Raw genomic sequence first — 16729 nt, 5'->3', positions numbered from 1 at the left:
GGTCATTTGCTAATGTTATGTTGAATTTAATGGTGTCAACATTAATTTTAAATAGCAAAAAGGACCACATAGTGGAATAATTTTATATCACAGCAGTTAGCGTGATTTATAATACGTTCATTCAGAACCCATTTTATCAGTACATAAAATCCTACAAATCGGTGAATGCGGGTGAGCCATATATCACTGACAGGGCTCTCAGGTGGGTCAATTCCATTGTAGAATTGAGTGGTGCCGAGACATTGATTTACACACTGTAACCATGTGAGAGATTTATCTCGCAGCATTTATCCCATAGATTATACAGCACAGGACTCTGCTGTCTCTGAAGAGGTTCTAGGAACTCAGGCGAGTTTAGTGGATGACTTCAACCACGGCTGACATATTTTCTTTCCTTCTAATCCCAGGATATCCTGTGTTTCTTATAAAGTACGAGTTGTAACACATGGGTTACAGACCCATGAACATTTTCAATGGCTATTAGTTATCCTGTTACTAAACACTGTGTACAGATACTAAAGAGGAAGCCTATACCCACTGTTAGAGATTTTCAATCTAATTGAGGAGTTAACTGTTTTCTGGGTGGTTAAACTTACATTAAATAATGGCAAATATCATTTTAAATGTTTACCATAATCAAAAAAGTCTAAAATTACTTAAACCATGTTCAATTCACCATAAGAAATCACCACTTTTGTATACGAATAAAGCTACTGTATAAAAAGAATATCCTGTATTCGTGGTGTTATGTAGCACATACACCTTAAAGATCATAAAGAAATAGGCACCAGTGGCTGGGCATGGTGGCTTATGCCTGTAATCCCAGCACTTCGGGAGGCTGAGGCAGGTGGATCGCAAGGTCAGGAGTTCAAGACCAGCCTGACAAATATGGTGAAACCCCGTCTCTACTAAAAATACAAAAATTAGCCGGGAGTGGCGGCATTCATCTGTAGTCTCAGCTACTCAGGAGGCCGAGGCAGGAGAATCGCTTGAACCCAGCAGGCGGAAGCTGCAGTGAGCCGAGATTGCATCACTACACTCCAACCTGGGTGACAAAGCAAGATTCTGTCAAAAAAAAAAAAAAAAAAAGAAAAAAGAAATAGGCACTAATATTTTTGGAATAGTCAAAGGCATAAAAATATTTAAGGGTAGGGACTTAAAACTCCTGCTTTCTGGTCAACAACCTTGATGACTAGATCAAGGGAAGAGAGAGGGTGGCAGGGATTAAGGGTATGCTGGGCTTCATGGAAGGGCACACACTGGCTTTAATGAGAAACTTAGTTATTCTTCTATTCAGTCTTCTCTGCCATTAAAAAGGTGTCTTTTACCAAATACTGGTTTTATCCCAAGAGGTTGCCTGCATGCCCCATGTCTACATGAAACCTCCCCTGAGGTACTGCAGGACCCTTACTGGCCTCCCCTTACCCTTGTGCCATCCACTCTGGCCTCCTCGTCAAGTCCATTGACATCACTGCAGTCAAAGAGTTTTTTATGAAAAGCCATTCCCTAGTTTCCTGTACCTGAAAATTCCACTGGGTTCCTCTTGATGTTGGGATAACAACCCAAATCCTTACCAGCTTTGAGGGTCTGTCAGGTGTGACCTCTGTCTCTTCCACCAGATGCATCCCTGCTCTGCCTGACCCTTCACATTTCAGAGACACAGACACCACATTCTCTCCTTCCCCAGGCCCCTGTACCTGGGGCTGGTGCCCTTCCTTCAGGGACATGTTCCTGACCATCCAAATAAACACAGTTTTCTTCATCAGCTTCTACCCATCCCTTCACTGCCAGTATCTTCACTGAGCTCTCAGTCTAGGTCGGTCTGGTTATGTGTAATTCCACCACTGAACTTTCTCCCTCTTTCTCAGAGCTCTTATCCCAGACTGCAATTAAACATTCATTCCTGGGGTTATTTATCAAATTCTCTCTCTATACCTGCTCAAACCACCAAGAGCAGAATCCACACCTCTTTTTGCTTGCCACTATATCTCCAAGGCCTCGTTCAGTGATTGGCACATAGGAGGCACAAAATAAAGATTTATTGAAAGTATGCCTGAATGCATGAATAAATGAAAAAATAAAAAGATGGAACTGAGCCCAAGCTACATATTGGCTGACAGGTCTCAAGCTAGTTTGAATAGCTACAAAGTAGGGGCACCAAATGGTCCAGAGGACTGTGGGAGACTCAGGGCAAGCCTGTCATGTCGAGCCACAGAGAGCAGTTGGGTGCCTCAAAGCAGAGAGGAGAGCATTACCAGCAAACGAGAAGGCCATGAGCTCCTGGAGGTGGGGTGCTGCCGGGGGAGGGCGGTACATGACTTTGCCCTGGTTAATATCTTCTTGCGTGAAATACCGGATAGGAGAGTGAGGGTGGTCCCGGTGTTCGATGATACCTGGGAGGAATAGATGTGGTATGAGCATCAGCAGTAATTCTCATCGCTGACTAAATGACTAGAGCCATACAGCCTGCTCTTCTTGTTGGTGGGAGTCTTTCATCCTGCAGAAACTGACTGTTCTCAGGTTGCTCTTGGTATGCCATTCTCTGGTTATTTAAGAAAAGGGCAAATCTGAAACCCAAAAGAGTATTGACTGGGATTCATGAAATACAAACCATAGTGTGATGGTTAATACTGAGTATCAACTTGATTGAAGGATGAAAAGTATTGATCCTGGGTGTGTCTGTGAGGGTTTTGCCAAAGGAGATAAATATTTGAGTCAGTGGGCTGGGAAAGACAGACCCACCCTCAATCTGGGTGGACACCATCTAATCAGCTGCCAGCATGGCTAGAATATAAGACAGGGAGGCTGGGCGTAATGACTCACGCCCATAATCCCAGCACTTTGGGAGGCTGAGGTGAGTGGATCACCTGAGGTCAGGAGTTCAAGACCAGCCTAGCCAACATGGTGAAACCCTGTCTCTACTAAAACTACAAAAATTAGCAGGGTATGGTGGCATGCACCTGTAATCCCAGCTAACAGGGAGGCTGAGGCAGGAGAATCGCTTGAACCCAGGAGATGGAGGTTGCAGTGAGCCGAGATTGCACCACTGCACTCCAGCCTGGGTGGCAAGAGTGAAACTCCATCTCAAAAATAAATATATAAGTTTAAAAAATAAAGCAAGTGTAAAAACATGAAAACACTAGACTGGCTTAGCCTCCCAGCCTACATCTTTCTCCTGTGCTGGATGCTTCTGGCCCTTGAATATCAGACTCCAAGCTCTTCAGTTTTGGGACTCAGACTGCCTCTCCTTGCTTCTCAGGTTGCAGATGGCCTATTGTGGGACCTTATGATTGTGGGAGTTAATACTTAATAAACTCCCCTTTATATATATATCTCCTATTAGTTCTGTTCCTCTAGAGAACCTTGACTAATACACATAGAAGGATACAAACTACTGCCCCTACCATAGCCTAGACCAGCTAATTTTCCAAAAGTCACATACATGGTAACATAATTAAGAGATTCTCTCAGTTGAGTTTCAATTCAAAGGTCCTTGAGAAACTGGCAGATTGGTCTCCTGGTGAGGCTGTAAAAAGATTTTTCTCAATCTAACCTCTTTCCTTCAGAAACTCCTTAGACTCTGCAATAATCTTTGGCTACAGTAACATGGGTCTTGATTATTCTAAGAACTGAATTTGCAATTATCACTCTGCTTGTGATAAATGCTGTAGGGGCTGCAGATTTGCCTGTTGTTTCTAAATTTTTCAGGTATAGAACTAACGCTGTGATCTTTTCTCACGTCCTAGTCACTCCTTAAAAGGAGGGCACATGTGAAGCTTGATGTTGAACTAATTCACCTTCTGCAGGGTTGAGAGGGCAACAACCATTCTCCAGAAGGCAGCCCAGGCTGCTGGTTTGAAAGGGCTCCATCTCGACTCTGGCAATGTAGGGAGAACCATTAGCTATGACTTAGCAGATGACTTTTAGACTTTTAGACTTTTAATTTCTTTGGACTTTCTCAAAAGGATAATGGAATTTAATTTCTTGACTTTTCTCTCTCATTGAGAATTTCATAATGTGAGAAGCTTACATTTGGGGCAGTGGTTAGTCTTGGGAGAAAAGTCCCAGATGTGGAAGCAGAATTACCTTAACAGAAGCTGATCTTTCTGTGAGGAGCAGCCACACCTCTCTTGGACCTTGATGTCATTTGGATCTGTGTCCCCACCCAAATCTCATGTTCAATTGTAATCCTCAATGTTGGAGGCAGGGTCTGGTGGGAGGCGACTGGATCACAAGTGCAGTTTCTAATGGTTTAACACCACCCCCCGGCTGCTGTCCTGGTGATAGTGAGTGAGTGAGATTTTCTTTCTTTTTTTTTTTTTTTTTTTTGAGATGGAGTCTTGCTCTGCCGAACAGACTGGAGGTGTAGTGGCGTGATCTCAGCTCACTGTAAGCTCCGCCTCCTGAGTTCATGCCATTCTCCTGCCTCAGCCTTCCAAGCAGCTGGGACTACAGGTGCCCACCACCATGCCCAGCTAATTTTTTGTATTTTTTTTTTTTTTTAGTAGAGACAGGGTTTGACCTTGTTAGCCAGGATGGTCTCGATCTCCTGACCTCGTGATCTGCCTGCCTCAGCCTCCCAAAGGAGTGAGATTTTAAACAAAATCTAGTTGTTTAAAAGTGTGTGACATCTCCCCCACCCGCTTTCCTCCTGTTCCGGCCATGTAAGATGTACCTGCTTCCCCTTCACCTTCCACCATGATTGTAAGTTTCCTGAGGCCTCCCCATCCATGCTTCCTGTACAGCCTGTGAAGCCATGAGCCAATTAAACCTCTTTTCTTTATAAATTATCCAGTTTCAGTTATTTCTTTATAGCAATATGAAAATGGACTAACACAGGCATAAGCTTATTAGTTAAGCCCAAAGTCAAGAGATCTAAAGGTTGGGGACTCATGATGGCAGGGCCCCAAATCTCCTCTGACTATAGTTCCACATTCCCATGTTCCCAGATAGGAGGAGGAGCAACATATCCAATTCGGGAAGGAACTGAATATGTGTGGCTCAGCCCCCTTTGGGCTCCCTGGCAGAATTCCTTATCCTGAACTTATGCTCATTCTGGTCCATTCCCCTGTCATAACCTCACTGGGGCAGGCTCTGGTCCTACAGAGACAATGCCTATGTGTCCAGTTCTGCCAGTACACGGGAGGGGAGCTCAACCCGGTAGCATGTACATTCTCCATCCAGCATGCTATGTCAGTGCCAAAGCCATCACATTCATCTCCTTCAGACCATAGTCTTTTTCTCTCTCAATTAGTTCTAAACTAGAAGACAGGAGCAAGGAATATGAATAATTAGTACTCCTTGAAACCTCGATGAATATATCTCTGTGTATGTAAGCAGACAAAACTCCAGAGATATTAAGACTGGTCAGAAACTAGAATATAATAATATCACTCAAAAGATCATTTACTACAGATCTTACCTTGATTTGGATGCAGAGGTAGAGTGATATTGTAGACAATCTTTCCACTTGGCCTCTCAGAGTTTATAAAGGAGAGGGAATGAGGCTGAATGACAGTCAGGCCATCTTCTCGAGCCTAAACAAAGTTTAAGAAGGAAGAGGAAAACATGGTATGAAAAACCAAAGCCAGAGGCAAAAACAGACCTTATTAAGAAAAAAAAAAATTGCTCTGGGCTTTTAAATTAGTCACACTTAGTAAAATTTTCAAGAGTTCAAAAGAAGGATCTGGTCTCCTGCATTGCAGATTTTTCCCAAGCCTCCCCTCCTAGGTTTAGAGAGTCCTTTTCAAGTTTTTTTGTACCCTAGTCTTCTCTCCCCCAACTGCCCCCACAGTCACATCAGTGCACGTGGTGGGGATTCTGATATTATCACTTTTTTCTTAGGTGGAACACGTTTCCAAATGGGGCATCCCAGCTGGCTCTTCTACTCTCTTGCTAATCACGGCTGGCTCACTGTGTCTCTCCTCTAACTTTTTGTTTTCTTTAAGAGACAGGGTCTAGCTCTGTCACAGGCTGGAGTGCAGTGGTCATAGCTCACTGCTGCTCCTCTGACTTAATGGGCTAAGTTGAATCTGGCCAGAAGTTCTAAGGACTCAGCTTAACATACTTAAGTCTTGGCCCCAAGAAGTTCTTCAGAGCATTGCCCCCCAGGTCCCCAATTTTGCTAATGGAAACTGTGATGCCTTCTGGTAACAAAGGGCTAAAAGTGAACGCACCTCAAACATCAAAAAAGGCTCACCATTTGCATGCAGAGGTTTAAGAGGTATTTCTTTATTAAAGCACATAAAATAGCCAATATTTCCCTTTTTCTCCATTCTACTGGTTAAAAGAACTAGATACTGCCTTTTCTCTTCCAGCTTTCAGAACCCAGTGAATGAGTGAGGCAATATTAATCAGAGGACTGATGCGTATGTAACTTTACTATCCCTTTCCCTGTGCACATCCATAACCCACTAACAGTGGCAACACTTAAAAAACAAAAAGGAGAGCTTCAGACTCCCATCACTAGGCATGGTGGTGGGTTGGGGACAGCAGCAAAAACAGTGTGGAGAGAAGAGGGAAACTAGCCTGAGCAGGGGCCCCTCGCTTGGGTCAGGCATGCTGTTGTAAAACAGAATAAAAACATCCAGCTCATCATGGGCTCTTCCTAACTGACCCCTGAAGGTGGGTTAGAGTGTGACGTGCTCTTCTGCCCTTTGAAGCCCTCCTTCTTTCAGGTGGAATCTCCTCATTTAGAAAGGGATTAAGCAGGGCTCAGTAATGCTCATAGAGGAGGGAGTGGTGTCTCCCTTTAACCATGAAAAGATTGAAGGTTGCAGTTGCTTTGTAATTGTTCCCAAGGCATATTTGTCCTGGGGAGAGGCAGCATTTGCAGGTTGGAACAATCCCCCTATAGTAAAGAGTCATATTTCAGGCCCTTGCTCAGGTCTGGAATGTAATGAGCAAGGAAAATTAGAATTGCGAATAGCAGCTGGTCTCTCACCCTAATATAAAACAAGTAAGGACAACAAATTAAAACTATATGCCATATATAAGGTGTTACTATCCCATACATGTTTGTACACACCTATAAATATGTACGCATGTGGGTACAACTAACAGACAAAAAAGTATAGGTTCTGTACATTGTTTGGCACTGTTTGCTACCTTTTAATATCAAAACTATCATAATAACTGAACATTCTCAGAGTACCATGTGATATTCTGAAAATCTAGATGTCCCTAAAATAATAAAGTGATAAAAAGAGGGAATTATTGTGGACATGGGACTGTGCGAAGGGAAACGTGTTCCAGCCAAGGTAACAGTCTATTTTGAAATTTATTGATACTATTTTTCTCCTAATAGAAATAGACATTACATAGAAAAAGGACTGATTCCGTGAGGAAAGCAATAATGAGTTTGAGATATATCAAAGTATAATCAATTTTAATATTGGCTACTTAGAATGTTCAATATTTATCAGTTAAACATAGTGAGAAATGAGAGATTAAACTTCATAGAAATCATTGCAAAAGACACTTTAAAAATAGTATATCTGTCAACAAAAGAAGATTACAGAATAATTCTTTTCACAATGGCCACGTTACCTCTGAATATAGAGTCCAACTGCTTCTCCCACCCCACTGCCACCACTCTGCTGAGGGCCACAGTCTCTCCCCAGGATTACCCCAGTGGCCTCTCAATTGCTCTCTTGCCTCCCTTACACTCCCTTTCAGCACAGCAGCCAGTGTGATCCTCTCACAAGGACATGAGGCCTCTGCTCAACACCCCACAATGGCTTCCCATTTTAATCAGAAGAAAAGCCAAGTTCCTACAATGACCTATGAAATGTTGTGCGATCTGCCCCAGCCCACACACTTATCACATCTGTGAATTCACTCTCTCTGCTCCACCACACCCTTCACCAGCACATCCCAGACTCAACTTGTCATGCTTCCCACCAAAAGTCCTTGTACATTCCTGATCTTGAGGAATGGCACCTGTATATCCTCAGACACTGGGTGTTTCACCCGCCTTCCATATATAGGAAGCCACTGTGTCTCTGTGTCTCTAAGTCTCTCTTAATCTATCCCCCACTTTGTTTTTAACCATCATAACCATTTGTCAGTGCACAGCTCTGTAGTGTTGCCTATATGCATACAGTTGTGTAATAGATCTCTAGAACTCTCCCATCTTGCAAAGCTGAAACTCTATATCCACTGAACAACTCCCCCTTTCTCCCTCTCTCATTGTGTCACACACTTTACACCTGGTAACTACCATTCTACTTTCTACTTCTTTTGACTACATTCTACTTTATATCTCACATAAGCAGAATCACGCAGTTTTTGTTCTTTTGTGACTGGCTTACTTTACTTATCATAATGTCTTAAACATTCATCTATGTTGTAGCCTGTGACAGGATTTCCTTCCTTTGTAAGGTTGAATAATATTCTTCTCTCTGTATGTGTGTATGTGTGTACCACATTCTCTTTATCCATTTCTCTGCTGATAGATATTTAGATTGCTTCCACATCTTGGCTACTGTGAATAATGCTACAATGAACATTTGTGTGCAGATCTCTTCAAGATCTCCTGAACTCTTAACCATGGGCTCATGCCACTAATTGTTCTTGCTCTAGATGACTGCAATAGCCTGTTTGTTTTCTGACTGGCCCCCATCTAGGATGTTTTCTACCCTGTAGCCAGAATGATCTTCCGAAATGTATCATTAAAAATCTGATCATGGCACTTCTCTGCTACAAATCCCTCAACACCTTATTTGCCCCAACAGCATTTCAGGACAAAATGGAAACTCTATCTTATACTTAAGGTCTTCCATGATCTGACTCTCGGTTCTTACTACATTTTCACTTAACGGATTTTATGCTCCAGCCAACTGAACAACCTGTAATGCTTCAAATGTGTCATGTTCTCCCTTGTCTCCACCTTTGTTCACCTGTTGTTCCTCAAGACTGGGATACATTCCCCCCAATTTAGTCTAGATGAGTGGTTCTTCTAGTGTGGTGATCTGGGAAGCAGCAAACAGCATTACCTAGAAACTCTTTAGAAATGCCAATTCTTGACCCTACACCAGATCCACTAAATTAGAAAACACTGTGGTGGGTTCCAGCAATCTGTGTTTTATTTTTTTAATTTTTAATTTTTAAAATTTTCTATTTCCATAGGTTTTTTGGGGGAACAGATGGTATGTGGTTACATGAGTAAGTTTCTTAGTAATGAAGTGTGAGATTTTGGTGCACCCATCACCCGAGCAGTATGCACTGAACCCAATTTGCAGTCTTTTATCCCTCACCTATTATTCTAAGTGAAGTAATTCAGGAATGGTAAACCAAACATTGTATCTTCTCACTCATAAGTGGGAGCTAAGCTACGAGGATGCAAAGGCATAAGAATGATACAATGGACTTTGGAGACTCAGAGGGAAGGAGTAGGAAGTGGGTGAGTGCAATCTGTGTTTTCATCAACTCTGTAGTGATTCTGATATAGGATTAAGTTTGAGAACCCTGGTCTCTAGATAATTTACACTCACCCTGCTCTGTTCCCCACCAAAGGATGCTTCTGTGACCCTCTTTCATGGTCTGCTGGATTTGGTGCCCTCCCATTTGCTGCCATATCATTGCTCTGCCATGGCATTTATCATTGTATTATCCCTGCTTATTTATTTGCTTGTCTCCTCTTTTAGACTCAAAGTTCCTTGAGAATAAAGACTGTGTTTTATGGTCATTGACTCTCCAATGTCTTCCACAGCTCTTAACCTACATTAGGAGCTCAAAAGTGTTTATGAATGAGAGACTGAATGAATGGAGAAGTAGATTCCTACATTTAATCACATATACAAGTATACTAAATATGCCATATAGTTATTTACCATATGCATTCACAATATATTTACCAAATATCTGCAAAACTTGTGTTATTAGATGAGACTAAATGACTAAATTGAGAATGAATTTTTATTACAGATCACAAGAATGTCCTATCGTAATGGCCCTAATTAGTGTCAAAAAATATATAAACTATATATTTTAAGTAACATATGAGTAGGCTAATCACAGTTTACAATAAACTAACCTAAGTTTTAACTGGACAGACCTAATTTGCACGTATGCAACCTAAGCCCTTAAAGGCTAAGTGACTTGAAAATTCTTTTCAGGGGTTCACAGTGACAGTGCAGGCAACAACACTGTCTTCCTGGTTCCCGGCCCACTGTTTCCTCCAAACTCAAAATAACTCTCCATTAGCATTTGGCAAGACCTGTGTGTGCACATTTTTCTTAATAGTTTAGAGAAAATTCTGATCCAAGTTCCTCCAGTCAGAATGATGAATTATAGTGCTGCTGAATTATGATTTCTTTAAATTACGGTTTATGGTGGAAATGCCAATACCAGCTATTCATTAAAAACTTTCTATTTTCCCCTTTATGTCTCTGTCATGTCCCAGACCCATAATTTCTAATGTTCTCTTTGTTGTGGCTCAAGGCTGATACACTGCTTTGGAGCGTAATTGTGTGGGTGCTAACTAAAATGTGGACCCATGATGATTAATTTACAAGGTCTTACATGTTTGCGGCTCTGTCTGGAAGAGGGGTTTGGCATTATAGCACTCACCCTCTCCCCTCCCCAGAGCGACGGTTACGGGGGAGTTGCTAATTGTCTCAACTAAGCTTCATGCACCAATTTAGTTGACACCTTGCTTCACATTTTCCCATGGCCCACACTCCTTCCCACCAGCATACGAGGCTTTCTGTGATAGCTTGATGACCTCCTTATCCTCATCACACCTCCTTGCCGCCTTCCTAATTTCTCCAGTCTTGTTGAACTGTTTGCAGTTTTGCAACAGTTCTATTCTCTGTCACCTCTGGGCCTTTGCATGTGCTCTTTTCACTTGTGGCAATGCCCTTTGTCATCACCTCTCCATTCCTCCCAATGTGCCCCCAAATTTTCACTTGGATAATTGCTATTTATCTTTCTGGATTCAGCACTGACAGCACCTTCTTGAGGAAACTTTTACAGTGGAAAGTTTCTCATAGGGCTTCTAGAAGATGGAATAATAGTTTCTCCACTACATGGTGCTATAACTAGGAAACCAATGATACCCAAATATTGATTTCATGGACATAAGCCCGAAATTTTCTCCAAGTTTTTAAGGAGGATCCCTGGAATGTCTGGACTACTGTAGAAGGGACATCAGCGATGGATGGGAGGTCAATATGGATTCCGCATAACCTTCCTTTCATTCTGGGAATTTTAAGTTCCTTTTTCAAGTCAATGAGAAATGTGATCACTAGGCTTTCTGGCCCCGGAGTGTGTGATCTGGGCCAGGCACTTACTGCATACAAAACCAGGACACTCTATCAAATCCCATCAGCGTGCTGTGTGCCTCCTCCAAGTGGAAACCACAAGCCTCCCACCCAACTCACAGTCATATGGAGAGATGCTTCCAGAGACAGTTTAGGTGCTTCAGGTGTCTGTGGTAAGATCGCGATGTTGAACATGCGGCTCTCCAGGTGGGTGTGGGCATCAGAGGCACTGGACACCTGAAAAGAAGGTCATTCTGGTGAGCCTCTCATCTTCTATTGGGCAGAGCATGTCCACACGTGGGTTTTTCCCTCTTTTAAGCCAGCTGTCTTTGAATTCTATACGCTCCTGCATTACAACTCTCATTCCGCCCTTCATATTTTAATATTGATCTTTTACTGATTCATATTTTAATATTGATCTTTTACTGATTTCATTTTAAGCAAAGCTGAAAATGCAGGAAAGTGTAAATAAGAAATTAAAAATAATCTAGAATTTCACTACCTAGAAATAATGAATATTAATATGTTGATATTTAACATTTTATATGCACACATATCAATTGCATATTATAATTTTTTACTTACAATAATATGATAGTTTGCTATATCATTAAACACGCCAGAAAACATAGTTTTTGAGGACTATATAATATCTTATTATGAGTATGTAATAAGATTTGTATTCCATTTCTTTCATTTTTAACCAGCACAGGTAAATGATAGGTAAGTGACAAATCTCAGCCTCGTCATTGCAGGGCAAGATTAGTAACATTCACAATTAGTGTAATGGTCACAAAATCAACTTTTTCCTGCTTCAAAAACCTGAAGAGTGTTGCTTTTCCTATGCAGCTTCTCCCTCCTCATCAGTTACTGGACTGCCCTCTTAAACCTTCCTTCTCTCCATTGTTTGCTAAGCCCTGTGTGACATGTGGAGTTGCATTAATTTCATATGGCAGGGGGCTGAGTTCTACCAATTCTGAGAAAAAGAGGCAGGGACAGTAGCCCTTTCTCTATGTCTTTAAAAGTTACTCCAATAGAAAGCCTGTCTTCTCTGTCTTTATCTTGATCACATCAGATGCCTGGGATCGAGTCTCAAAATACATGTTTTTAAGGAGATACAGCATCTCTGTAAATGATCTTACCACCAATAACTATAATTCACTCATCATCTATTACTATTACGGGTTCAGCATTGCATTAGCTACTTTTCAAGGTTCTCTTACTTAGTATCCACGGAGTAGATATTATTATCCCCTTTTTACAGGTGAGGAAACTAAAGGTCAGAAAATTTAAGCAATGTGTCAAAGTCACAAAGCCAACAAGTGGCAGTATTTAACCAGATCAGTCAGGTTTACAATCATTCCACTGACCAAGTCACTCACTTTGGTAGCTTTAGGAAATTAGAAAAGGGATAGTGGGGTGGTGGTGGAATATATTCTATCTTTTGAAGAAAAAGAACCAAACATTGAATAGGTAGTGAAATGTGGTCATATTACTGAGCAAATGAATCAATCTAGAAAAGACACTGATGGGAAATGTGTTGGTCTTTTTCAAACCGCATTTCCTAAGGCTGTGTCAAAGTGACCTGAATATACCCAAACCAGGGCTCCTTCCCACACCAAAAAATGACTCTGAATGTGCACGCTTTCTTTGCACTATGCCATGCTCTATTTTCTAATCCCATTCACATTACATATGTCCTAAATCTTGGATGCAGAGTAACAGATGGGATCCATTGATGGCTCATGACAGCACATCAACATTAAAATGGCATTAAATCCATGCAACTTGGCTGGACGTGGTGGTTCACGCCTGTAATCCCAGCACTTTGGGAGGCCGAGGCAGGCGGATCACTTGATGTCAGGAGTTCAAGACCAGCCTGGCCAACATGGTGAAACCCCGTCTCTATTAAAAAATACAAAAAATTAGCTAGGCATGGTGGCAGGCACCTGTAATCCCAGCTACTCGGGAGGTTGAGGTAGGAGAATCACTTGAACCTGGGAGGTAGAGGTTGCAGTGAGCCAACATCACACCACTGCACTCCAGCCTGGGCAACTGAGTGAAACTCTGTCTCAAAAAAAAAAAATCCATGCAACTCATTATACTGCATTTTCTGCTTTAAAGAAAAAAAAAGGAAAAAGAAAAAGAATTATTAGGATAGGATATGTTTAAAGTTTGAAATCCTTTAGGGACACTAAAATGATGAATGGGAAAACTTGCTAATCACTTATGTTAGCACTTAGCTGTCGTGTCTATCTCACTTCACATCAAAATAGGAGGTATGCCTATAAAACAATGAGACTTTTACAATAAACACGCCAAAACTTTTACATCAGGAGAACATAATCCCAGAGAGTTGTTTCATATTTCCAACAAAGATGCTGTCAGTGTTCAAAATGCATACTTTGGAATGTCTTCAGACAAAGTTTACAAATCATACAGGAACTCTGAGCCCATTACTTCATAATTATTCCCCACTTTCACCCAAAATAATTACCACTCTTTTTCTCACCAGACCTTAGTCTGACTTTTGACTATTTAGCTATATTTTTTAATCCACTTCCAAAAGATGATACACTGCCACTATGGAGGATATTCTAAAGAATATCCCACACATTTTGAAGGCAATTTCACATAGGAGTTCTAAACACATTTTGAGCAAAATGTGTGAAGGCTCTGTAAAGGAAATCACTTTGTAAGTAATAAAGTTCATTCAACTGGATGACTTCATCCAGTGAGTTTTTTTTTTTAATCACTATTTTTTGTTATTTTATTTTTTATTTTTAAAACTTTATTTGCTTTATTTACTCAGTAACCAAATTACAAAAGTCATCAAATATTACTTTGAGCAGCTACTTAGATTCTGCTTCCAGGCAAGTGCTCCATATTGATAACATTCTCCTTTCTGACCCTACGAAGGCAAAGGCAGATCTGAGGATTCTAGTTTGCAGAGGTGACTTCTTTTGATTGAGGTCTTTGCCTTCATTCTGACCCATTCTCTGATGACTGCTACAGTCTCTAGGTGCTAAAAATGAAAAGTTAACTTGGGCAAAGGGCACCCAATGTTTGCTCACTCATTGGACATTCAGTGTGCTCAGGATAATCTCATTTTAATAGTTTCCAAATTTATCTCAACCTGCTCTCTGGAAAAGCACATCTTTTACACAATATAAATTAGGCGATGAAGATGTACATGCCAGACATCAGAAGCAGAATGGACGATCATTTTAACAAGGTGAGCTGGGTGAGTTGAGCGCCAGCTGGATTCCTAGACAAAGAAAAAGACTCAGACTTTGAGAGGCCCTGACACCGCTTTGGCTGTTCCCCATAAACATAGATATTTTCTCTGACACTTTACCAAATTCTTCTCGGTATCCATGCTTAAACACTCTTTCTCATTCATAATTCCTTATTCCTTTGTATTTCTGTATGATTCTTTATTTCCAAATCATGCTCGTCAGAGGTCTTCCTAATTTTATTGATCTTCAGAGAATCAGGTTTTGTATTTGTTTGTCATTTCTAGCATTTTATAATTAACCAATTCCTCTGCTTATCTCTACTAATCCCTTCCTTTTGCGTTCCTTAGGTTTCCCTTGCAGTTCTCTGGCTTCTCGAGTTAAATATTTTGTCCACGTATTTTAATGCTTTCTTGCTCAATAATAAGCGCTTAAGTGCATCAATTTTCTTCTGAGTACCATTTTGTCCATATGATTTAAGTTTTGATAGGTTATTTCCTCCTCATCCATATTTCTTAAGTGTTTGCTGTTCTGATTTTCTTTAAGGAATTTCCTAGTAATTATTGAAGAGACCATTTAAAATATTCCAAGTGGCCTGAATTTTTGTTTATCATTTTATTATTAATTTATAATTTATAATTATATTTATAATAGCCAGAGAACATATGCATATAATTTTTCTTTTTCTTTTTTTTTTTTTTTTTTTTTTGCCGTGGGGGAGGGTCTCGCTCTGTCATCCAGGCTAGAGTGCAGTGGCATGGTCATGGCTCAGTGCAGCCTCCACCTCCCAGGCTCAAGTGATCCTTCTGCTTAGCTGCCACCATGCCCATCTAATTTTTGTATTTTTTGTCAAGACAGGGTTTCACCATGTTGTCAAAGCTGGTCTCAAACTCCTGGACTGACACAATCTGCCTGCCTTGGCCTCCCGAGGTGTTGAGATCACAAGCGTGAGCCACCATGCCCAGCCTATGCAGTATAATTCTTGTTCTTTAATCTACTGAAGGTCTCCTTACAGTCTGGTACTTGACTGATTTTTACAAATGGTAATAACAAACCCTTATATAACGCTAACTATGTGATAGGCAGTATTCTAAGTACTCTATATGTATTAACTCATTAAATCCTCACAATAATCCTATTTGACAGACAAGGAAAATGAAGCACAGAAGTTTTGCTCAAGTAATTTGCCCAAAGTTGTATAGCTAGTAAGTTGCTGACCTGACACCTAAACCTGTTGAGTTTGGCTATAGGCCCATGATTATCACAAGACAGTAAGTGTTCCAAGAACATTCAAAACTAGAAGGTAAGATTTTTTTTTCTCCATATAGTATTTTTTTATCTTTTAAAGACTTTTTTTTTGAACACTTTGGCCATTATCTAACCTAAACATCTTGGTTGTGGATAACTCTGCTTGTAAAGATACACATATATCTGAACTGACAAATTAAAAAAACTAATGTTATGAATTATATTTTGTAGGGAATTCCACTGATATGGTTTTGCTGGGTCCCCATCCAATTCTCATCTTGAATCATAGCTCCCATAATTCTCACATGTTGTGGGAGGGGCCCGGTGGGAGATAACTGAATCATGGTGAGAGTTTCCCCTATACTGTTCTCCTGGCAGTGAGTCTCACGAGATCTGATGATTTTATAAGGAGTTTCCCTTTTCACTTGGCTCTCATTCTCTCTCGCCTTCTGCCACGTAAGACATGCCTTTTGCTTTCCACTGTGATTGTGAGGCCTCTCCAGCCACACAGAACTGTGAGTCTGCTAAACTTCTTTTTCTTTGTAAATTACCCAGTCTCAGATATGTCTTTATCAGCAGCATGAAAATGGACTAACACATCCCCCAAACGTGATTTCCTGTCAACTGCAGAAAATTACTCAAGGTAATTATAAATAAGAATGATTGGATTATTGGATTCATCAGACTTCAGAGAAGTCAGGAAGCAGAGGGTACCTGGAAGCGGAAGGAGTCGCTCTGGGCTGGGGCTCCTGAGTGCCTGTACCATACGATGCCTTCATTGATGTCCTGCTGGGTGAAGGTGCTGGTGGGGGTAGCCGTCCTCCCATCAGGCAGGTGCTGCCCTTCATCTGCAGGGCTGTCTGCAGGCATATTCACCAGAAGGACCACCTCCCCTACGAAGGCACAGGCCACACAGTTAGTGAGGGTCCCTAGGAAAAGTCAGAGCCCTTACCTCCTTTCCTACTACTCATTTTTTTTTTT

General features: G+C 41.1%; 1 protein-coding gene across 1 annotated transcript in view; it reads right to left on the bottom strand.

The window, feature by feature from the left end:
* LOC126955312 (extracellular matrix organizing protein FRAS1) overlaps positions 1–16729 on the bottom strand; it is a 344588-nt gene that overhangs the window by 21829 nt on the left and 306030 nt on the right. Inside the window, exons 31-34 of the mRNA XM_050791751.1 lie at positions 16463–16641; positions 11385–11501; positions 5423–5537; positions 2256–2393 (exon numbers count right to left, since the gene is read on the bottom strand). Coding sequence (XP_050647708.1) covers positions 2256–2393; positions 5423–5537; positions 11385–11501; positions 16463–16641 — 549 coding nt within the window. The remainder of the gene's footprint in view (positions 1–2255; positions 2394–5422; positions 5538–11384; positions 11502–16462; positions 16642–16729) is intronic.

This window comes from Macaca thibetana, chromosome 5 (assembly GCF_024542745.1).
Source record: "Macaca thibetana thibetana isolate TM-01 chromosome 5, ASM2454274v1, whole genome shotgun sequence".
Lineage (NCBI taxonomy): Eukaryota > Metazoa > Chordata > Mammalia > Primates > Cercopithecidae > Macaca > Macaca thibetana.
The sequence above is the reverse complement of the archived record's forward strand: the minus strand, read 5'-3'. Positions and strand labels throughout refer to the sequence as shown.